Source organism: Erpetoichthys calabaricus, chromosome 5 (assembly GCF_900747795.2).
Source record: "Erpetoichthys calabaricus chromosome 5, fErpCal1.3, whole genome shotgun sequence".
In the NCBI taxonomy this organism is placed as follows: domain Eukaryota; kingdom Metazoa; phylum Chordata; class Cladistia; order Polypteriformes; family Polypteridae; genus Erpetoichthys; species Erpetoichthys calabaricus.
This window is the reverse complement of record NC_041398.2, coordinates 61,722,395-61,747,117: the sequence shown is the minus strand read 5'-3', so window position 1 is coordinate 61,747,117 and position 24,723 is coordinate 61,722,395. Positions and strand designations below refer to the sequence as shown.

At 38.2% G+C, this 24,723-nt stretch overlaps 1 protein-coding gene across 3 annotated transcripts in view; it reads right to left on the bottom strand.

Moving 5' to 3' along the window:
• rnf103 (ring finger protein 103) overlaps window positions 1-24,723 on the bottom strand; it is a 55,223-nt gene that overhangs the window by 9,291 nt on the left and 21,209 nt on the right. The window contains exons 1-2 of one of the 3 annotated variants that reach the window (XM_028801567.2): window positions 9,979-10,139; window positions 3,682-3,742 (exon numbers count right to left, since the gene is read on the bottom strand). In XM_028801567.2, the coding sequence (XP_028657400.1) occupies window positions 3,682-3,742; window positions 9,979-10,023 (106 nt within the window). In that variant the 5' untranslated portion in view covers window positions 10,024-10,139. Of the gene's footprint in view, window positions 1-3,681; window positions 3,743-9,978; window positions 10,140-19,197; window positions 22,420-24,723 lie in introns of those variants that run through there. The other 2 variants (XM_028801568.2, XM_028801566.2) reach the window with 2 other exon arrangements.

Below are 24,723 nucleotides of genomic sequence, written 5' to 3'. Positions count from 1 at the left end.
CTCAATCTGACACACAGTTATGTAAATGCTTGTGCTGACAGTAGATGTCAAATCAGACAATAAAAGACAGAAGTCACCTACACAGATAGCTTTGTGTTGCTTTATGTCTTCATTAAACACAAAGGTACAAAGAAGAGAAGAGGAGTAGCTCATAAAAAACATTTTCAAACATGTAAACTAAGTCAACAGGAAGGGGATGCCTTGTCATGATAGTGAAGAATAGAAAATGGAAGGTTTATCTGCAGAGTATTTTATCTAATTCAGTCTGATCTATAGCACTTAGTGATGCTAGATTTCCTGATCAAAATGAAGCTGTGTCAAGATGGACATCTAATTAGATATCCTGTCAAGTTTGTGCTATCACGGAGCACAAAAAAAAAAAAAAAAAAAAAAAAATCACATCTGGTTTGGAACTCCATCATGCCTGAAGGTGCATTTTGTGGGAAAGTGTCAAGTGCAAAAAAAGGTAAAATGTCAAGTGCACTTTGTTTCTCCATGCCAACTATAGCAGAGCGAGATTTTAAAAGATCATATTGTCATTTAAAAATACTGACACTGTTAGATACCATTGTGTGTTGGGGTTGAGGTAGTTTGGCCATGTTGGATAGATGTGTGTAGATTCTGAATAATTAGCTGCCCTATCCGTGTACCATGAAAAGCGTCTGCACAGGATGATGGGGGAATGGTGTGTAGGTGTTATAGCTTGGGACACAGGGGCTAATTTGGTTGTCTTGTAATGGTATTCGGTAATGTTATTATGATGCTCCAAATGTGATTTGTTCCAAGTTAATTTAAAATTGCTTCAAATCACAATGCCAGATTAGCATGAAACAAAAAAATTACATGTACCTCATAAAACACATGTCTACCAAAAGAAAACTATAAGGTACTAATTTCTTTTAATCAAAAAATGCCACAAAGAGCTCTTAAAAATAAATGTTGACTGGTATTGCAAGCTTGCAACATATGATGTGCATGCTTCAGGATAATGGTACGGGCTTTTTAAAAATAGTGTAATCAGTTTATTTTACATTTTTTATCTCATGTACACAATCAAATTACATTCCTATTTGTCTACAAGCAATGTAACCTCCCACTTTGTTATTACTTTTAGGGACTCCTCCTTGAAATATATATACGGTGCAGAAGTACTGTATATTTGTATAGAATATCGAGGTAATAGGGAATACCCATGAAGCCCCAACTGCTGATGGTACCAGCTTACTTCAAACACTGCCTGCAAGAACAAACAAGTACCACCACTTTCCTTGTTCAGCACCTAAATTTCAACACAGTAGTTTATGTAAAATACAACACAAAAATGATAGGCTCCAAAAGCCCTGAAAACCTGCCCAGCATAAGCAGGACAGGAAAATGGATGGTGAATGAAAAATATTATAACTCTGCCAACAAGTTACGTCAGCATGGAGATCAGTCACCCACCATATGAGACGTCATTCTAGGAGACCTTTTAAAAAAGGCAAACCAGGCAAAGTCTTAAAAGCATTCCAACTTGTGCAGCCAAGTGATCATTCATTTTAAGGATAGTGAGCCACTTAAAAGAGTGATGTAAAGAGCGAGAAACATGGGCCCTCAGAAACTGCGAGCACTGCAGTATGACATACACTATATTGACAAAAAAAAAAAAAGTATTGGGACACATCTTAATTATTGAATTCAGGTGTTTCAATCAGACCCATTGCTACAGGAGTATAAAATCAAGCACCTAGCCATGCAGTCTCCATTTACAAACATTTGTGAAAAGAAATGGCTCGTTCTGAAGAGCTCAGTGACTTCAAGCGCGGTACTGTGACAGGATGCCACCTGTGCAATAAGATGGATTGTGAAATTTAGTCCCTGCTGGACATTCCATGGTCAGCTGTAAGTGGTATTATTGGAAAGTGGAAGTGTTTAGGAACAACAGCATCTCAGCCACGAAGCAGAAGACCACATAAAGTCACAGAGCGGGGTCAGTGACCGCTAAGGTGCATGGTGTGGAAATCTGAACTTCCACTGGCATTAATGTAAGCACAAAAACTGTGTGGCGGGAACTTCATGGAATGGGTTTCCATGGCTGAGCAGTTGTAAGCAAACATTACATCAGCAAGTCCAAAGCCAAGCATCAAATGGAGTGGTGGAAATGTGTTCTATGGAGTGACAAATCATGCTTCTCTCTTTGGTAGTCAGATAGGTGAGTTTGGGTTTATCAGATGCCAGGAGACTGTTACCTGCCTGACTGCATTGTGCCAACTGTGAAGTTATCTTAACGATCCAGCATACAAAGACATTTTGGACAACTCTATGCTTACAACTTTGCGGAAACAGTTGGGGGAAGGCCCTTTTCAGTTCCAGAATGACTGTGCCCCAGTGCACAAAGAAAAGTGAACTGAATGGAGATCGCGAGCCAGGTCTTCTCATCCAACTCCAGTGCCTGAACTCATTCTGTAAATGTTCTACAGAATGAATGGGCACTAATTCCCACAAAAACACTATGAAATCTTGTGGAAAGCCTTCCAAGAAGAGTGAACCAACTCCATATTAATGTCTATGTATTTGAATGCAATGTCATTAAAGTCGCCATTGGTATAATGGTCAGGTATCCTAATAATTTTGTCCATATAGTGTACTTGCACTCTTACCATTCACACTGTGCAGGTCACACTGATCAGGCTTCCTTCTCACTAACACAGCGCACTGCTGCCAAACTAGTTAAAGTCAGGATTCGCAAGCACCACCTGCTGCAAATGGAAGTGTCTGACATCCTTCTTGTGAGATTACAAAAATTGATGGCTGCAGTTTGGTGCTTTGAGAAAATATATGCAAATGTTTGGTGCCAATTGGAGATGTAACCAGCCAATCAGAGATGGTCGATATAATTGAGCATAGGCTCAGCCCTATGCTGCACCCAGCAGAAAGCCAGCTTTAACTTTAATTACAAACAACTTCTTAAACTACTCTTGACAGCAAGCACTCAATCATAATCTTACATAATTGTAATTTTATTCACATTTATAAGCTTGAAGCACTAATACATTTCTTAGCACAATTATTCCTTACACAGCCACAGGGAGCCAGTGCCTAACCCAGGCAGAAGAGGTGAAATGGTTCAACTAATCCTAGATAGCAAATGAGTATATTACAGTCAGCACTTACACCCCAAGAGTTACCAGTTAAACTACCATGCATATATTTGGAATGTGACCAAAAAAAACTGGCGTTCCAAAAGGGGTTGGGGTGTGGGTGGGTTGCATGCAAACTGTATAAAGGCATTTGCCAGGTCAGGATTCAAACTCAGAATTCTGGAGCTGTGAAACAGCAACCGCACAACTATCTCAATCTATCCAAACACAAAATACTTATGATAAACATTACTAGTTGTGCAAAATTGTAAATGAATCTTAATTATTCCTGCGTCTTTTAAACTTGTGAGTTGCACTGTAAAATAACACTAATCATAATTATTCATTCACTTTAGCTGTATGACTCCTGTTCAAGAAGGCCTTCAAACTCCTATTTATGTATTATGATTATTACATCTAAAAAGTATAAAAGAAAAAAAAGAGGTTCCCTGAGCTATGCAGGTTTTAAACAGTTCATATTTCAAGCATCTACACTCTTTTCTTGCATAGACAAACTAGTTAAAAACAACTATAAAAAATTATTAGGAAAAAAACAACGTACCTCGGATTTGTCTGTCAATCACCCGCATCTCTTTTCTGATCTTCAATGACCATTCATTAACCTATTATGAGGCAGGAAGAATAAACAAACGGTGTCTTCATAACGTTACACTTTGAACTTTTCCAGTGTTATTTAAACATATGCTTTCAAAATACAGGATTAGATATTTGCTTTCTTTTCAAACGGTACTTTATTAATTCTGTGCCTAAAGAATAAACAAACCAAAATTGGCAACAATGGGGGGGGAGCTATCCTCTGGGGAAAAATGGCAAAAATGAAGGACATAACAACAGATGCTTCATAAGTTATTTTATTTCAACATTCTATTTTCTTTTAGAGAGAAACAGAGGTTATGTTTCCGGAGATAAAACCCTAGCTGCATCCTCTTCCTTCCTTTTTCAAAAACAAATTCCAGCCAGGTAAAATTAAAGTAAATCACTAACAACCGCTTACTAATTTAAATATTTTAGACCAGGCAAAAACAAAAGTTATGATTTCTTAATAAGAACTCTCACCTGGGAGCATATTACTCTGACCAACCATAAAAAATGTAAAAGAAAAAAAAATCAAAGTTTATTATACACAGTATAATTCCAAAGTGACTATGCCGCTTGTGAAGGTACCTGTATACACTTACCAGCCATTTTATTAGGTATGCCTGTTCAATTTCTTGTTAACACAAATATCTAGTCAGCCAATCACATGGCAGCAACTCAATGCATTTACACATATAGACATTGTCAAGACAACATGCTGAAGTTCAATTTGAGCATCAGAATGGGAAGGGAAGGTGATTTAAGTGACTTGGAATGTGGCGTGGTTGTTGGTGCCACATGGGTTGGTCGGAGTATTTCAGAAACTGTTGATGAACCATCTCTAGGGATTACAGAAATTGGTCAGAAAAAGGGAAGAAATCCAGGGAGCAGCAGGTCTCTGGGCGAAAAAGTCTTGTTGATGCCAGAGGTCACAAGAGAATGGGCAGACTGGTTCGAGCTGATAGAAAGGCAACCCTTTATGACTGCAATGTTCCCATCTTCTGATGGCTACCGCCAACAGGATAACACACCATGTCACAAACTCAAATCCTCAAACTGGTTGCATGAACATGACACTGAGCTCAATGTACTCAAATGACCTCCATAGTCACAAGAGTATATCTGGACTTTGCAATGTAGTGGAATGGGAGATTCGCATCATGGATGTGCAGCAGACAAATCTGCAGCAACTGTGCTATGCTATCATGTCAATATGGACCAAAAAACCTATGGAATATTTCCATCACCTTGCTGAATCTATACCACGAAGAATTCCAGCAGTTCTGAAGGCAAAAGGGGATTCAACCTGGTATTCACCTAATAGGAGATGGCCGGTGAGTGTAGATATCAGTAGTGAGAAGGTTTGCAAGCATGTTTTCTAGGCCACAGCGTACAATATTTAGCTCAGTACTCACTGCTTCAAAAGATTACCAGCAGTTGACATTTTTTAAATTAAATATAAATTATTATTGTATATTCCAAGGTTGTATTCTAGGCATTAAACACTCTGTTAAAAAATTGCTTACTTAAAGATCAACTTATGTATGTGAAATTTTAACAAGATTCAACAAGTGGCTCTTTAAAGTAGATAAACTGCATTGCTAAACAATATGAGATTTTTCCTAGTTATACACCACTGTATGCAGTATTGCTGTTCAATGATTCAAATTTACATTTCCATTAGTTATCTAACAAGCCTGAAAACTCACAGAGCAGTAAGAGAATCTTAGTAATTAGGCGATGCAGTATATGTATACAGTAATCCCTCGCTATATCGCGCTTCGCCTTTCGCGGCTTCACTCCATCGCGGATTTTATATGTAAGCATATTTAAATATATATCGCGGATTTTTCGCTGCTTCGCGGGTTTCTGCGGACAATGGGTCTTTTAATTTCTAGTACATGCTTCCTCAGTTGGTTTGCCCAGTTGATTTCATACAAGGGACGCTATTGGCAGATGGCTGAGAAGCTACCCAGCTTACTTTTCTCTTTCTCTTGCGTTGACTTTCTCTGATCCTGACGTAGGGGGATTGAGCAGGGGGGCTGTTCGCACACCTAGACGATATGGACGCTCGTCTAAAAATGCTGAAAGATTATCTTCACGTTGCTATCTTTTGTGCAGCTGGTGCTTCGCATACTTAAAAGCTCGAAGGGCTTGTATTGATTTGTGCTTGAAAAACAAACTCTGTCTCTCTCTCTCTTTGTCTGCTCCTGACGGAGGGGGTGTGAGCTGCCGCCTTCAACAGCTTTGTGCCGCGGTGCTTCGCATACTTAAGCCAAACAACCCTATTGATTTGTTTGCTAGAGATTGTTTTCTCTATCTATGTGACATTCTGTGCTCCTGACACGCACTCCTTTGAAGAGGAAGATATGTTTGCATTCTTTTAATTGTGAGACGGAACTGTCATCTCTGTCTTGTCATGGAGCACAGTTTAAACTTTTGAAAAAGAGACAAATGCTTGTTTGCAGTGTTTGAATAACGTTCCTGTCTCTCTACAACCTCCTGTGTTTCTGCGCAAATCTGTGACCCAAGAATGACAATATAAAAATAACCATATAAACATATGGTTTCTACTTCGCGGATTTTCTTATTTCGCGGGTGGCTCTGGAACACAACCCCCGTGATGGAGGAGGGATTACTGTATATATATTTAAAACTGCAGCACTGAAAATTAAGTTTCAAAGTAATTAAGACTAACACAACAATTAGACACACGGTACAACTGACAGCAAAGCCATGTGAATAGGAGCAGACATTAATAATACAACAATTAGATGAATACTGAAGCAGATGTTGAAGGATAAACTGGTAGCACACCATGCATTTAGTTTAGAAGAAGAAAATAAAAGTGGATCCATCTACTTTGGAAGTTCAGGATATACAAAGAGGTTCATGGGCAACGCTGCAAACAGCTGTACTACAGAGAAAGAAAGCTCCTTTAAAAAATACTTGGCATACACTATGCAGTGCATAAAAAACATCAGTAGCCCTGCTTGTCCAGTACAGGAACACAATGAACATGCCACTTTATCAGACACACCTATTCTTCTCATATAACCAAGCTATTTCAAAAGACTACAAAACACTTCCAAGTACACTAGGAGCAGCAGACCTGCTGGGGATTTCTTCAATAGCAATGTAATGAGAGTACTGGCCGGCTCAAAAAAGACATTAAGCCAATATGTGTCCTGTGACTGAAAAGATCAAACTCATTAAAGTCTTAAACAGGTGCTATCACAATGTGGGCAATGAAAATGAGAACCCCCATTACAGAAAATGTACCAAACCTGCATTAAATGGAAATAAACTGGTGATGGATGTGTGTAAAGCAAACTTCATTTATCTAGCATTGCTCTGCTTAACACACAGCTCATCAGTGGTAAGGCATTAGATTGCAGACTGCAGTCTTGATAAGTCAGCCAAAAAACGAAAAAAAACAGTTACATCTCTAATTGGGAAAACTCCCGCCTGAATATTTATATGTTATATCTGAACTGAACAGTAAAAAGAGGATCATTAAATGGTCAAATTCATCCAGCCTTTTAGCTGTGAAACTGATAACGAAATCCACTCTTATCCTGTTTATTGTTCCTTATCGCCATGAGTGACTGTGACAACTATATTTATTATATTATTATTTATATATCATTCACTTAAACATGTCAAATTATGCTCTTTGTTCATGGCTTTCTTCTTTTTGTTCCTGCTTGTTTTTTAAATTAATTCAAAATCTTGAATTTCAATTTATTATTAATGTTTAATATTACTCTGTATCCTGTGTTATGAATGCCACCTTTGCTTTCTTTTATTTCTATTGTATTCCTTTGACTATCTGTAAAGCTCATTGAACACTTGAAAGGTGCTATACAAATAAAATGTATTATGTTTATTATTACTAGTATTCTTAATACACAGTGCCAGGAGTTCATGTTTGTTTGCCAGCCTGGTCAATGTTTGTTTGGAGACTGCATGTTCTCCTCATGTACATATGAAATAAATGTGTGTAACTCAGATATTGTTTTATAGCAGGACTGTCTTTAAGCACTCTAAATTGCCAACATAGAGTATGTTTATTCCTATATGTCCCGTTAGATTACATCCTCCCAGTATATACTCACAGGGAGGCACCCCAAGCATTACATGTTGCTTATTATGTGAATGATATTAGATGTCACTATAACAGATGTTCAGGACCATGTTTAATGTAAATGGTATGCTTGCAGAAATGTGGTATACACTGTTTCTGCTATTATTAACAGTACTAAATATTACTACAGTAAGAATTTCCTGAAAAACATACAATTTGTAAGTTTCTAAATGGGTAGATAACATATAGTCAGCATCAGGAGATATCAATAGTAGACTTAAGTGTAAATGAGTGCGGTTATCTTACTGCTTAGAAAGGGAATCTCAAAATCAAAAACGTGTTTTTGAAATTAAAAACCCTATGCTTATACTTGTTTAGGTCAAATTAACAAATGACATCAGAACACACTTGATAATAATTCCACATTTTTGGATTTTACTGAAGACTTGAACTGTCACATTATCATGAGAAAATTGGGTTCTGTCACAGACAGCAAATTTGTATGGATTAAGTTGATAGGCACAACAGGAATGATAAAATTTGACAAATATAAAGAAAACCATTTTGCGGTGTCAAAAAACTAAAACTAAATAAAAACTACTTTTAAACTAGAAAAACACTGATTATAATTGTCTGTAAGCTGGGAGTTATTTTTCTCCTGCTTTTGATCTAAGTTCGAATTTAACTGTACACTTTTTATAAATGTAAAGTTTTGAAAGGCCTTTTTTAATCCATATCAAATCACACTACCGTTTTTACATTATATGAAAATTTGGCAAATAAATGGAAAATTAAAAAAAAAACAGACCCACATAAAACAAAAACTAATAATAACCTCTTGTTAACATTCCAAATTGCAAAATAGGGGTGGATAGGTGGATAGTAAATAAATATTGAGTTTGTGGTGTCTTTCAAGAGTTACAATATAAGAAAAAAAATGGTGATACCTCATAACATTTCAATTTCTGGAAATAGTATACTAAAAGAAAAAGGTTGGGTTGAAAATCAATTGCGTGATATTTGATCACATTTTTGTCAACAGTCCCCAATAATTAGCATTTGGTTTGAATAAAAGGTCTGCCAATGTCCAAAATCATGCTGTGGGCCTGCTGTTAACAGAAACCAAGATTCAGGATCGTGCTCTGTTTCACAGAATTGGCTTTACATTAGTGGAGGGCCCTGGTCAGGTGGTGCAAAGGGTTATGGTGCCTTGGCTTAAAAAGGTTTGGGAGGCCCTGTTTTAGCATTCTGCAATCTTTCTTCAAATTTATATAATGTGGTCAGGTGTCAATTCATTGTACAAAACATGATCCTATTTCAATTGAAGATGTACATTTTATGTTATAAAATAAAGAAAATAGGCAAATATGTAAAAACAGAACTTTTATTCCAACTTGTCAGGTTCTTCTTGCAAGCTCTTTATAAAAATGTGGTTTAGAAATGTAGACAAGTAGATTAAGACTGTTGAGGCCATTAATGTTTAATGTAAAGAACACATCCACCTTCATGTTTTTAGTTTTTTTTTTCATTTCATCACTGCTTCGGGGGGTTTGAGGTTGTAATGTACTAAAATCCAAAACTTTGTTAAAATAAACGAGTTAGTCAATGGCTTAATGCTGTGGTTAAGCGACGTGACCACTGCACCACAATCTGTACCGGACAACAAAATAACTTCTTCTGATTTCTGCATCCGAATCCCTCTGTGTAGAACTTGCACGTTTTCCTCGTGAGTACGTGAGTTCCTCTCTGGTTATTCTGGTTTTCCTCCCACATTCCTAAACGCACAGGTTAGATTAAATGAAAACTGTGAGAGAGCCCAGCCTACGACTTGTGCCCGGTGATGCTGGACCCACGCGACTCTGAATTTGAACTGAACGGCTCTGATAACATTATTCGTGGAAAGTAACCGAGTACTGTACATGAAAACTGATTTAGCAAAGTTTAACGAAACTGTTACAATCCACAAGAGTCTGATATTAAAATATTATCGACACCGTATATTGATGTAAAATACTTTACATTCAACACCCAATCGTTATTATGGTGTGTCATTACTTGTCTATCTCTTGTAAATAGTATATATTTATGTACATTAATTTGTAAACTCTTACCAACGCAGCTACAAACGCATAATTTAAATGGCATACGAGATAGATAAAAGGGGTCATGTCTTACCAGTTCTTTTGGGGGTTTCTCTGGCGTTTTCCCAAAAAGGCCCATTTTGATATGATTGAAGAAAATTCAAGTCGTCTACTCACTGGTCTTCACCACGATCACAACAAATCAAACTCTTCCTACTTCCGGTTACGTATTTCCGGCATTGGGTGCCCTGGAATGGATCACGTCACCGTCAGGCTATGATTGGGCTGCGGCACAATTAGCATCAAAAAAGAAGTCGTGTTGGTGACAATTATTTAAGAAAAGTCGATTTTTTTTCCGCAAGACACACTTTTATTGGGTAATTTTTATGTTATTGTAAACTTATTCATCTGATGTTGCAGTTAATACTTATAAAAGTCATATTTCTACTTTATCAACTACATCGCGTCGTTATTTTGTAAAGCATTTTAAAACTTTTATATTTTTATTTTTTTAGTAATTATTTCTAATCTATTTAGAAGTCCTTATAATGTATTAAATCACAATTCAGTTTAGTTTAAGTATGTCTCCTTGGGAGTCTGATGTAATCATTAATGCAATTTCTTAATATGATCAACTATGTACTAGCAGGCAAAATTTTGTGGATTCCCGCTGTAATTATAACATTCACGTGAATAACTGATATTTCATGTTATGCCATTATTTAAATCAGAGCTTATCAGAGGACACCCTGCACAGTTTATATATAATCATTACCCACTACTGCCCAAAATGGTTACATTTATTATGAAACTATTGCTCTGTCAATCCAGTTATCATTTTCAAAGCAAAACCAGTGTCTTGATAAAAGAAAGTCACTGTACAGTTTGAATGTCACACCTTCAAACTTTATATTATCCATTTTACTAATTTCCGGGCCTATTTGACATTATGGAGAGAAATGACAAGTTGCACCTTAAGAAGTATCGTAATATACAGCGTCCTCAAAAAAGTATTGAAAACCTTCCATTTTTTTCTACATATTTTGTTATGTTGAAGCCTTAGCCCAAAATCTTTTAAATTCTATTTTCTCTCATCAAGCAACTCCTAATATCCCAGAACAACAAAGCAAAAACAGGAATTTAGTATTTTTGGCAAAATTACTAGAAATAAAAAAACTGAAGTTCCCAAACATTCAGACCCCTTGTTCAGTAATTCCTTTGAAGCACCTTTGGCAGTAATGACGACCTGGGTCTTCTTGGGTATGACATGACAAGCTTCACATCTGTGGATTTGGGAATTTTACGTCATTCTCCTCTGCAGATTCTCCCATGCTCATTCAGGTTGGATGTAGACCTTCAGTGGACACCTATTGTCAGATCTCACCAGAGATGTTCCATTGGGTTCAAGTCTGGGCTCTGGCAGGGCCACTCAAGAACATTCCCAGAGTTGTCCCTAAGCCACCCCTGTGTTGTCTTTACTTTGTGCTTAGAATCAATGTCCTGTTGGAAGGTGAACCTTTGGCCCAGAGCACCCTGATGCAGGTTTTCATCAACGATATTTCGGTACTTTGCTTTTTTTCAGCTTCCCGAAACCTTATCTAGTCTCCCAGTCTCTGCCTCTAAAAAATAACCCCACAGCACGATGCTGCCACCACCATGCTTCACTACTTACATGGTTTTGTACAGGTGGTGAGTGCTGCCCGTTTCCCCCAAACATGACTCTTAGAAGTGAGGCCAAACAGTTCAATTTTGGTTTTATCAGATCAGAAAATCTTTTTTCTCACAGTTTTAGAGTCCTTTAGGATTTTTGCAAACTCCAAATGGTCTTTCACGTGTTTTCTGGCCACTCTGCCATAAAGACCAGATTAGTGGAGTTTTGTAGTGATCAGGTTCTTGGTCACCAATGTCCTTATCCCCCTGTTATTCACTTTGGCAGGGCAGCCAGCTCTAGGATGAGTAGTGGTTGTTCCAAACTTTTTCCAACTAAAAATTATGGATGCCACTGTGCATTTGGGAACCTTCATTGGTGCAGATGGTTTTTTATTTTTGCAGACATCAACAAAATCCTGCCTCTGGGTGCGGCAACGTGCTATATCAGCGCATGCTCCCAACCTCCTCTACGCTCTGCAGGCAGTTCCTTTTATGCTATGGCTTGGATTTTGCTGTTATACACAGTGCCATATGTGGGACTTTATGTAGTGCCTTTTCTGTGCATGTCCTATCAGTTGAATTGTTGGACTCCATATCAAATGTAGAAACATTTCAGCAATGATCAATAGAAGGATCTGAATACCTGCATCAGTGAGATATTTCAGCTTTTTATTTTATAAATTTGCAAAAATTCCTAAAGTCCTGTTTTTGCTTTGTCATTTTGTAGTATTTATTGTTGTTTAATGAGAAACAAAATTATAAATTATTGTGTGTTCTCCTGTCCTCACTAAATCATGTGTAAGGCAGGTAGAAATATGGATGGGATACGCATTCTTCACACACTCCCACTAACTAAAATGGGAACAACTTACAGCCACCAGTCAGTAAACCTAGCATGCCCTCATCTTTGGGATGCGACAGCAGACACACACAGACTTTAGGAATGTGAACATATTCCACACAGACAATGACCCAGCTGGATAAAACCTATCCAGCTACCTAATGGATAAAATATAAACCCTTATTTCATGATTTTCCTCTGAGAACATGAGAAAAGTTTGAATTTGACAACAGTCATATAGCCTTTAACATTCGCTCGCCAACCCCCCTGGCTTGCACTATGTGCCAGCCACTTTGCGTCTCTGCCGCTCGCATATATGGATTTCACTTTCACCAAACAACAAATCTTTTAATTCTCACGGATACGCCTCTTCATTGGGAAGAAACACTACATTTTCCTGATGGCAACTATCTACAAGTCTCCAACTTAAAGTTTAAATCCGAACAATATATTAGATCTCTTTTCGTTGTTCTGTTATTTCACCGAGTAATAATTTCCATTTGTTTGTGCTAACGCGATCTTATCTTTTGGGACTTTCGAATTATAGTACTTCCATTATCTCTAACCTGCTCTGCATGTGTATCGTGCCAATGTTTTTGAATTCGTTACGATGTTCTACTTTGTCATCTACTCTATGCCTTTTAAATCCGCCCCCGAGCGTGGTTAAATATCTTGGCACAAAGTCTTGTTTCGCGAGATGTGAGTGTCTCTCTGAAAAAGTCACGTCTCGTCCCAGGACTTTTTTTATTATATTAGAGAAATTTATTCAGCCCTTTCTTGGTTTTCTGAACGTACAGTGGAACCTCGGTTCACGACCATAATTCGTTCCAAAACTCTGGTCGTAAACTGATTTGGTCGTGAACCGAAGCAATTTCCCCCATAGGATTGTATGTAAATACAATGAATCCGTTCCAGACCATACATACTGTATGTAAATATATATTTTTTTTAAGTTTTTAAGCACAAATATAGTTAATCAAACCATAGAATGCACAGCGTAATAGTAAACTAAATGTAAAAACATTGAATAACACTGAGAAAACCTTGAACAACAGAGAAAACTAACACTGCAATAGTTTGCACTATAGCGCTACCAACCGCTGGCTAAAAACACTTTTTTTTTAATGAGTTTTAAGCACAGGGAAAAAAATGAACATTTGAAAAAATCCATAATTTAATAAACCACCAAGAAAAGTAACATTGCAACAATGCACGCTATGAACCGATCGCTGGAAACAGAAGTGAAAACAAAATAAAGCCCGGGGCATTCTTTAACTGCCTTCTCTATCTTATGAGTCCAGCCCTCTCTCTCTCTCCCGCTGCCTCTGTGTGTGTGTGTGTGTGTGTGTGTGTGTGTGTGTCACGCGCTCTCTCTCTCTCTCTCTTGCTCGCTGCACAGGAAATGCACAGGGAGAGACTGAACAAGTACAAACCGAAAGGGAAACTGGCTCGTTCGTATACCGAGTGTGTGGTCGTGAACCGAGGCAAAAGTTTGGCGAAAATTTGGTCATAAACCGATTTGTACGTGTACCAAGACGTTCGTGAACCGAGGTTCCACTGTACTTATTCTTTAAACATTTATTTAATTTCCGATTTAATTATATACACACAAAATACATGCATTTGATAACATTAAATATTAAAATTCAGATTTACAAAAGTAATTACATTTAATAAAATATATTATTTTTACTAGCTGTAAAAAAGAAAGGTCAAGCTTGTGTTTCTCTTGTGTGGCCTTTTTTGGTATAAGTAGGAATAGGAAGAGATAAAAAGTCCATAACAGAATTAATTTGAGAGTGAGAATATGGCAGCTTTAAAAGCCAGCACAGGAAGTGACATAATCGGTGACCGGGACCGGAAGTGACGTCCTCAATAGCGCCAGACCCAGAAGTGGCATCTTCAGGACCAGAAGTGACGTCTTCAATGACACCAGAACCTAGCGGAATTTCCCGTTGATGGTCTGCAGAGATGAGTTAGTGCAGCTCGCCACCCCCTGGTTTGGTGTGGCACTACTATTATTCAGGCCCTCTAGCTGCCTCCCAATCGCATGTGTGCGACATCCTTCAGGTCCTACCACCAGAACTGTATGAACGCAGATCAATTTATTTTAATAAGGCACAGAGCATTGCACAAACTTACAACTAGAAGATAGTTAAAAAAAATAATTTACAAGTTTGAAATATGTATATATATATGTATATATACATACAGTATATGTATATATCAACAACAACAACAACATTTATTTATATAGCACATTTTCATACAAAAAGTAGCTCAAAGTGCTTTACATAATGGAGAGAAGAAAAATAAAAGACAAAATAAGAAATTAAAATAAGACAACATTAATTAACATAGAAAGGAGTAAGGTCCGATGGCCAGGGTGGACAGAAAAAACAAAAAAAAACTCCAGAAGGCTGGAGAAAAAAATAAAATCTGTAGGGGTTCCAGGCCACGAGACCGCCCAGTCCCCTTTGGGCATTCTACCTAACATAAATGAAATAGTCCTCTTTGTAGTTCGGGTTTTTCACGGAGTCACTTGATGCTGATGGTCATACAGATTTCTGGCTTTTAATCCATCCATCATTGTTGGAACATCATGGTGCTTTGGGTAGGTGCGCCACCACCAACAGGACACCGGAAAAGGAAACAGAAGAGAGAGTAGGGGTTAGTACAGATTTTGAATGAATAGTTATTATAATGAATTAGATATACAGAGTATCAGGATTAAATTACAGTGAAGTTATGAGAAGGCCATGTTAAAATAATGTGTTTTCAGTAGTTTTTTTAAAGTGCTCCACTGTATTAGCCTGGCGAATTCCTACTGGCAGGCTATTCCAGATTTTAGGTGCATAACAGCAGAAGGCCACCTCACCACTTCTTTTAAGTTTTGCTCTTGGAATTCTAAGGAGACACTCAGTTGAGGATCTGAGGTTACGATTTGGAATATAAGGTGTCAGACATTCCGATATATAAGCCGGGGCGAGATTATTTAAAGCTTTATAAACCATAAGCAGAATTTTAAAGTCAATTCTGAATGACACAGGTAACCAGTGTAGTGACATCAAAACTGGAGAAATGTGTTCGGATTTTCTTTTCCTGGTAAGGATTCTAGCAGCTGCATTCTGCACTAGTTGCAAACGATTGATGTCTTTTTTGGGTAGTCCTGAGAGGAGTGCGTTACAGTAATCTAGCCGACTGAAAACAAACGCATGAACTAATTTCTCTGCATCTTTCGATGATATAAGAGGTCTAACTTTTGCTATGTTTCTTAGGTGAAAAAATGCTGTCCTAGTGATCTGATTAATATGCGAGTTAAAATTCAGATTACAATCAACGGTTACCCCTAAGCTTTTTACCTCCGATTTGACTTTTAATCCTAATGCATCCAGTTTATTTCTAATAGCCTCATTGTATCCATTATTGCCAATCACTAAGATTTCGGTTTTTTCTTTATTTAATTTGAGAAAGTTACTATTCATCCATTCTGAGATACAAGTTAGACATTGTGTTAGCGAATCAAAAGATTTGGGGTCATCAGGTGCTATTGATAAATACAGCTGTGTGTCATCAGCATAGCTGTGGTAGCTCACGTTGTGCCCTGAGATAATCTGACCTAATGGAAGCATGTAGATTGAGAAGAGCAGTGGACCCAGGATAGAGCCTTGTGGAACACCATATAGAATATCATGTGTCTTTGAGTTATAATTACCACAACTAACAAAGAATTTTCTCCCTGCCAGGTAGGATTCAAACCAATTTAAGACACTGCCAGAGAGGCCCACCCATTGACTAAGGCGATTCTTAAGAATATTATGATCAATGGTGTCAAATGCGGCACTCAGATCTAAGAGGATGAGAACAGATAAATGGCCTCTGTCTGCATTTACCCGCAAGTCATTTACTACTTTAACGAGTGCAGTTTCTGTGCTGTGATTTGTTCTAAAACCTGACTGAAATTTATCAAGAATAGCATGTTTATTGAGGTGCTCATTTAACTGTATAATGACTGCCTTCTCTATGTGTCTTGCTTGTCATAGCCCTCTACTACCACCCTCAAACTTTATGCTATTTTCTATGTTGTCAGCCAAAAGTCATTACTTGGTTGGCCTGAGAGTGGATCTGACATTAGAAAGATAATGTAAGAAGGTGTTATTCTTTGTATTATAGGCATTAATGCATTTTGTAAGATAAATAGGTAGAGACGCCATTCATAACTATAACATCATTTCTACCATTAACTGAAAGCCAATGTAGATACCAACAATCTACAGTTTTACCTAATTTCAGCTATGCAGATGTATATTGCTATAACCATTTACCTCATTCAAAACCTGGTTTTATACTCATATATTTCCCATGTTATTAAGTCCCATTCTCTTTTTGTCCTGCAAATAGCACCAGAAGTATTTCTAAGAATACCATCATAAAGTGTTTTCCATTACTGTGTTTTTTCCAATTTATGACATAAGAATGTAAATTGGCTACTTTTCCTACTAAATCCTCTTCATAGTTTCTCCGTTTTCTTTCTCTATCTGTTATCCTATTCATTCACAGCAGCAAAGCAATGTGCTGTTTTGAATGGGAACAGGGACTGAGGTGTTCTAGAATGCAAACTCTGACTTTGCAGCATTGAATAAAAGCTTGGTGATGTTCTTCTCTGTTTCACTCCCCAGTTGTATGCTGGGCACATTCTCTTAACTATGGTCTGAAAAAGTTTTTCTTCATAGAAAAATGCAGCAAATCCCAGCAATGAGTACTAATGATACTAGTTTAAAATGTTGACACTATACATTGTGTGGAGCGAGGGAAAAGTGCTTCCACACTTGTAAATAAACATGTGCTGTGCTGGAACTCGTGTCTCTGCCTGTCTGTGTTGGGGTTGGGGCAGCTGGAGTGCCATCCCAGATGGGACTTCCTGGCCGTCTGTAGGCAGGAGACCCATTTTTAAATAATTTTCTTGTGGCTGACCCAACAGGGCTGTGCCAAATTCCAACTCCTAGGGTGCCCTGTGGGTAGTGTCTGTAGTGTCACAGCCGCCCAGTAGAGCTGCCCTCCAGGATCCTGGGGAAGGTAGTGCCTTGTGGCAGCTCTCTCCCCTGGTCCTTCCATCCTGCTGGCATCCTGGGCGGGTAATGGCCGTGGCCCCCCATCACAACATATTAAGAATGTTGGGCAGTGCAACACAAAGTTTAACCAAAATGGGCATATGCAAAACTAACCTTACTTGAACACTGCGAAAGGTGAATTGTTAAGAAACACATTTGTTTATCTGATGAGTTTAGATGAGCATAGACAACAAAAAGTGTTTTTAAATTAGTCAAGGCAAGAATGACCTCTTTTTGCTACACTTAGTAATATAAAAACAACAGACATTAACTTTTATGGTTTCACTTACCTTTGATTATTTATCCATTATTACAAGCAGGAAATATAATTTTATCATGAGATAAATAAGCCAAATCAAATAATGTTTATTACCATTCATTTACTTTTGTGGCACCCGGACGGGACTCCCAGGAAGACAGGAGGAGGGCTCATTCCTCCTCCAGACCACGAGGGGGCGTCCGTCCTGGTTGTATTGGGGGCCACGGGTACAGGGCTTGGAAGCCCAACCCTGTAGGGGCCCGTGGTCACTGCCAGGGGGTGTCCCCCTGCCTGAAGGACCCTGGACCCCAGTACTTTCGCCACACCAGGAAGTGCTGGGGGGATGAAGAGAGGAAACACCTGGAGTGCTTCCGGGAGGACAGCCAGCATTTCCGCCACACTGGGGCGTGTCAGCGGGATTGCCGGTGCACATCCGGTTACAGATAAAAGGGGCCGCCTCCCTTCATTCAAGGCTGGAGTTGGGTGGAAGCAGGACAAGGTGTTAGAAAGAGACGGTCCGAAGAGGCAGAGTGGTTGGCCTGGACTTTGGGGAAGATTGGGGTTTGTGTCACAATACTTGTAAATATTAGTTGTATAAATAAACGTGTGGTGGTGAAATTAACATGTCTGCCTGTCTGTGTCCGGGCCAAGTTCTACACTTTATATACTGTAACTGCATTTTATATGAAAATCCCATAAAGGAAATTGTTGCAATTTCAACAGACATAAAAATCACCTGACGTGATCTGGGAAGAACTCCCAGGGGTTCAAAAGAATCTAAATTCATTAACGCTGTGAAAGATGACAAAGAATTAATTCACAAGCCAACAGAACTTCTAATCTACTGAGGAGTTTCCAGTTTGTGACAACTTTTAAACCCTCATTACTTTGATATTATTACTGAATCAACTGTGATAAATGGAAATCTGCTTAAGAAAGTTTGTATTTCCTTGAGAGTTATCATAAACAGACTTTTCAGTAATGTCTAGTAGAGCACAATTTCTGATTTAAGTTTTTTTGCAAAAAGTACAAATAAATATCATGGGCAAACTATACATTTAATTGGGAATAGACTTGTTGAACTCATTATTTTCTCACAGGCAACAAGAAGCATTTTAAGTACCCGATTATAATTTTGAACTGTTGTGTTCCATGAGAGTATATTTAAAAGTTTTCAAAAATCGTAGACATGCTGTAGGGATCCTCCTCTCTCAGTTGGCCTGGGAGCATTAAGGATTCTCTCAAGAATTAGCTGGAAACTGTGGCTGAGGATAGTGTGCTCTGGTCTGTCCTACTGGGCAGGTTCCCTAACAGGAAAATCAGATAACATGTAAAATAAGAAATAAGACAGGGAAAATGAGTGAATATTATAATGGGTCATGTCAATCAATATGCAGTGCTGGAGGTAATTGGAATGATGATGAGGAGAATATAAAAACCCCACACAAAGGCTGCTTGGTACATGTACTTTTATTTAAGATCTGGACATAAAACACTCACATATAACCCACTGCACAGTTATGACAAAAAACAAAAATTAAAAGAACCCAGTTAAAAAAGGATGCAAGAGAATTTGACGCAAGAAAAATAAAAAATCCAATTTTCATATTAAAAATGCATTGGCAGCTTAAAAAGAGTCAAACTGTGTTTTTCTAATCCTGCTAAACTATGTGATATTTCAAAGTGTATTACGCTAGGGAAAGTGTTAATAGATGGCTTCCTCCTACAGTCAAAGCCCTCATATTTGCAGTATATTAATGCATGACAATTTAAACTAATCTAATTAGAACCATGTTTAAAACATATGCCCTTGTGGTGCACATTAGATGAACACAAAAATTTCTTTATGCATTTGGATGTGTCCTAGAACACAAAATTTCAACCAATATCACCATGTGTTTTTTTTTCCTTTCTGCACCAATATCTTTTAATATATAATGTATATACAGTACAGCCCTTTTCTAGAACTATTTTGGCAGCTGCCAGTACTATTTCTCTCATTATCCACTTGAGGTGAGCCTCTCAGTTACTGGCAACGTTACTCTATGAATCAAAAAAGTGTAATTAATAAGCAAATTGCACTAGTCGCCATCAGTTAATTCTGTAATTCTTGTAGCTTCTATAAATGTACATACTTCAAAGACTGAATGGCCTTTTAAGATTTCACTATTTGCCGGCAGTGAAAACATCCTGAAAATTAAAAAAAAAATTAAATACAAACAATTTCATCATTCTAAGGGATTATTTTTTGTACAGCATTAGTGCTATAATGAGGTGATAGAGAGGTCAAAATTTAAACATATGCATGGAAATTATTATTGTAATCCAAGAGTGTCTAATGTGAACAGACTACAGGCACACATCTTCATCAAGCTGTGTTTTTAAGTGCTTGTTAGTTACATGTGCAATTCTATCTCTTTTTTGTTCAAAAGCAGCAGCTGCTGTTCATAGATGGACTTGACTAGTATATTATTAAGGAAAATTTCAGAACCTTGCAATCTTAAAATGAAATCAATAAAGGTTACTTTTTCATGCAGGTAGCTTAACCTTTTAGAAGTTTCACGCTTCTCTGTAGTGTCATAGAAAGAAGTTTTTTTAAAAACAAAAATCATTAAGGCTACCTGGCCTTAAAACACACGGTCAGTAGTCAAACACTCTCTTACATAACAGTACATTTTAAAGTATTATTACTGCAGATACTTCATTTCTCTGAAAGGCATTTTCTAACTCGGGAAAATCTTCTTCATTATCAGTACACTTCTGTTTTTGCAAACATTTTAAAATAAGCTTAGTATTCTTAGTATTAGTTTAGGTTTACCTTCGTGGTCTTCATAATTAGATCATTTTCACTACAGAAAAATGCAGCCAATATATTTTAAATGTACAAGGCAAGGCAACCAAAAAGTTGTTTATTTTCACTGCAACATTAGTGCTACTAAACTGTCGATCAGTTTGTCATTATGTTCTAATGATGAAAAAAAAAATTGAAACCACAAATAAATCAACACAAACCAAAGACATCTAACATTAACACATCAAGTATCAAGATACTGAAGTGCAGGAGGGGGATAACCAGCCAGTGCTAAGCAGTAGTTGTTCCTATTGACAAACTCTTAAAGTGTCTGTGACTGAAAGGACTGTAGAGGTGGCTGCTGTTGCTGGGGTCTATTCAGCTTTTTTTTGTAGGAATGCCACCTACACACAGGACAGCAGTGTCGACCTCCTGCAAGCCAGACTACTATGCACTGTTGGTGGAACACATGGCCACAGGGCAAACCCATTAACAAACAGCCATTCTCAAAATTTTCCAGGCATACAACACATTCCGTGCATCTCAACATATCACTAGGCCATAGACACCAGTCTGGCTCCAGCTCTTCATTAGGATTGAAAGTCTTGTTACATCTTCGTTTCTTTGGGTGGCTGAATCTCTTTTTACAACTACAAAAGCAGTCAGGACTGGAAGGAAAGTGTTTACAAGTTTCATGTGTGCTTCCTTGATCTGTATCAGACAGTTCAGTGTCCGTTTTAATTTCACATTCAGATTCTGGGTCACTGTCTTGTAAGCCTTCTGCAGTGTCCCCTTCACATCTGGCACGCAAGCAGCGAAAACACCAAGTGGGCAGATTTTTTATATAATCATTTGGAATTAGAGGATGAAGCCAGAGATCAGGGAATGCTAATCTTTCCAGAAGTAAATTGGAATCTTCATCCCAGTCAGACTCATTGGGAAAGTTATGCAAAGATGCAATGGGATGGAGCAAGTAGCTTGTATACCAGTCCCAGAGACTGGACAGCCATTCAAGGTTGTTCACATTCATTTCACTATCATTGTTACGTCTTCTTTTCTTCTCAAAATAGTCAATGAGTAAACCTTGACCAAAATAAGTGCTAAGAAAAAGGGCTGGATGTGAAGAATAAAATGACCAGTCCGACCTTACCCATGAGGCAATTGTTGTGGTATCAGCATACCTTAGAAGTTTCAAGCTGTATTCATAAAAACTGTCCAAGTATGGCAGCTGAAGAAACCCCAATATTGGTAGCCAAGAAATTATTAATAAAGAATTGTATGTCCCTAATGTGCTTATAAGTACCACAAAACGCTTTACAGTTGCACCTTGAGTTATGAATAAATCCATCCAAGCCATTAGGTTGACCATAACTAAGCTCAAAACAAATAAGTCGTTCACTTCTGGCTGCACTGAGCGCAGAAAAGTTTCCATTGCATTTAAGGAAATAAATTCCCCAGTATTGTTACCATATCTGTATGCTCCTTCAGGTGTTTTAAGAACATATGATGGTATGTGTTTCACACCAATTTCTTTCATGTAGCTTTTGTTGTTCCACTTTTGCACATCTACAAAAATGAATTCTATCCTTCCAGTAAACTTCACACTGAGGGCAGAAAAGAAAGCAGGAGGCTGGTCCAGTTTGGCAAACAGGTACATTTTCAGTTTATACTGGTCATTCGCGTTCCACTCATCCGCTACCTGGCTTGTGTAGCGGATTGTCTTTATTCGAGAAGCCACATGAGCAGTCATCCACCTGAAGATATGTTCTGTTTCAATGCGGTTGCCATTGTACTCCTTCAGCATCACCTTTCCTTTAGATGTATTAGTCTGGGGAACAGACATAATAAGAGTAGATTTCAACCAGCCTCGTCTGCGGCAGTAACTGAAAAACAAAGAAAAGCATACAGTAAAATGAAGAAAAGTAAGGCAATGCTTTACAACATTTTTGTTTTGGTTAAGAAAGTAGGTTCCTTTGCAAAAGTAAACAAATCTTGGCAATTAAACATACATTAAACACATTTTGTTAGAATACAGGATTTAGATCAAAGTTACTAACAAAGCTAATAATGACAAAGCTCAAACTGTAAAAGTTGGTGACCTGCTTTTTATTTAATTGGCATAACAACACTCTAAAAAGTAGTTTATGCTATTGGGATTGTATCTACTAGCCTCAAATAGTATGGTTTTTCTACTATTATTTTGTCCATCCTAGTAGCATTCAGTTTAACAGATAAAGAGAAAAAAATGTTCTAGCTTCTGGATAGCATTGGAAACAAAATTTGATGGCTTGTTGATGGGTTAAATCAAGAAAAAATCCTAAACCTGAACCAGTAATATTATATTAATAATTTTAGCAATTAATGAATTTCAAGTGTTTTTTCAAACATTTTAATAAACACCACCAATGAGCATATTTCAAGTGCTTCCTTTTGCTATGACAAATACATATTTTATATTTTATCTTAGAGCTCTAGCATAATAGCTGCATCAGCCAGCCATTATGCTCCATTTTAGCATTGCCTACGTCATTTATCATAAAAGTGTAAGAAGACATTTTAAATGTTGACCATGTAAGTGCACTTTGGTCCACTGGCAGATTTTTACACAAGTCAATGAGATGCCGAGTTATTATGAATGACAGACTATGTTCCATGATAAATATTGCAAGATGTATTTTTTGATTGCAATTACAAACATGGTTTGGCAAAGTCACATTGTCAGCTGTGGGGACTGTTGCTCCTGTCAATATTGATGTAAACTGAAAAGCAACAATAACTGCCCTGTACATTTGATACATGACATGCATTAACAGTACCCTTTTTTCCCCTGCTCATGCCATACTGTAGCTTTTTGGAACACAGTGCAGAAAGAAGCAATGAGACACTAAGTGACAAGGCATTGTTCTTCACACTCATCTAGCCCACCAAACAAGCCCATCATTACTTATTTACAACATCTTGTTCTACTGCAACACGCCCTTGACCCTCTGCAGTTTGCATATCAGGAGAAGGTGGGAGCAGAGGATGCCATCATCTATATGCTACACCGATCCCTCTCTCACTTGGACAGAGGTAGTGGTGCTGTAAGAATTATGTTTCTAGACTTCTCTAGCGCCTTCAACACAATCCAACCTCTGCTCCTTAGGGACAAGCTGACAGAGATGGGATTAGATTCATACCTGGTGGCATGGATCGTGGACTATCTTAAAGACAGACCTCAGTGTGTGTGTCTTGGGAACTGCACGTCTGACATTGTGGTCAGCAACACAGGAGCGCCACAGGGGACTGTACTTTCTCCGGTCCTGTTCAGCCTATATACATCGGACTTCCAATACAACTCGGAGTCCTGCCATGTGCAAAAGTTCGCTGATGACACTGCTATTGTGGGCTGCATCAGGAATGGGCTGGAGGAGGAGTATAGGGACCTAATCAATGACTTTGTTAAATGGTGCGACTCAAACCACCTACACCTGAACACCAGCAAAACCAAAGAGCTGGTGGTAGATTTTAGGAGGCCCAGACCCCTCATAGACCCAGTGATCATCAAAGGTGACTGTGTGCAGATGGTGCAGACCTATAAATATCTGGGAGTGCAGCTGGATGATAAATTAGACTGGACTGCCAATACTGATGCGCTGTGCAAGAAAGGACAGAGCCGGTTATACTACCTTAGAAGGCTGGCGTCCTTCAACATCTGCAATAAGATGCTGCAGATGTTCTATCAGACAGTTGTGGTGAGCGCCCTCTTCTACGCAGTGGTGTGCTGGGGAGGCAGCATTAAGAGGAAAGACGCCTCACGTCTGGACAAACTGGTGAGGAAGGCAAGCTCTATTGTTGGCATGGAGCCGGACAGTTTAACATCTGTGGCAGAGCGAAGGGCGCTCAGCAGGCTCCTATCAATTATGGAGAATCCACTGCATCCACTAAATAGTATCATCTCCAGACAGAAGAGCAGCTTCAACGACAGACTGCTGTCACTGTCCTGCTCCACTGACAGATTGAGGAGATCGTTTCTCCCCCAAACTATGCGACTCTTTAATTCCACCCGGGGGGGGTAAACATTAACATTCAACATTATACAAAGTTATTGTCTGTTTTTCACCTGCATTGTTATCATTCTTTAATTTAATATTATTTATTGTATCAGCATGCTGCTGCTGAAGAATGTGAATTTCCCATTGGGATTA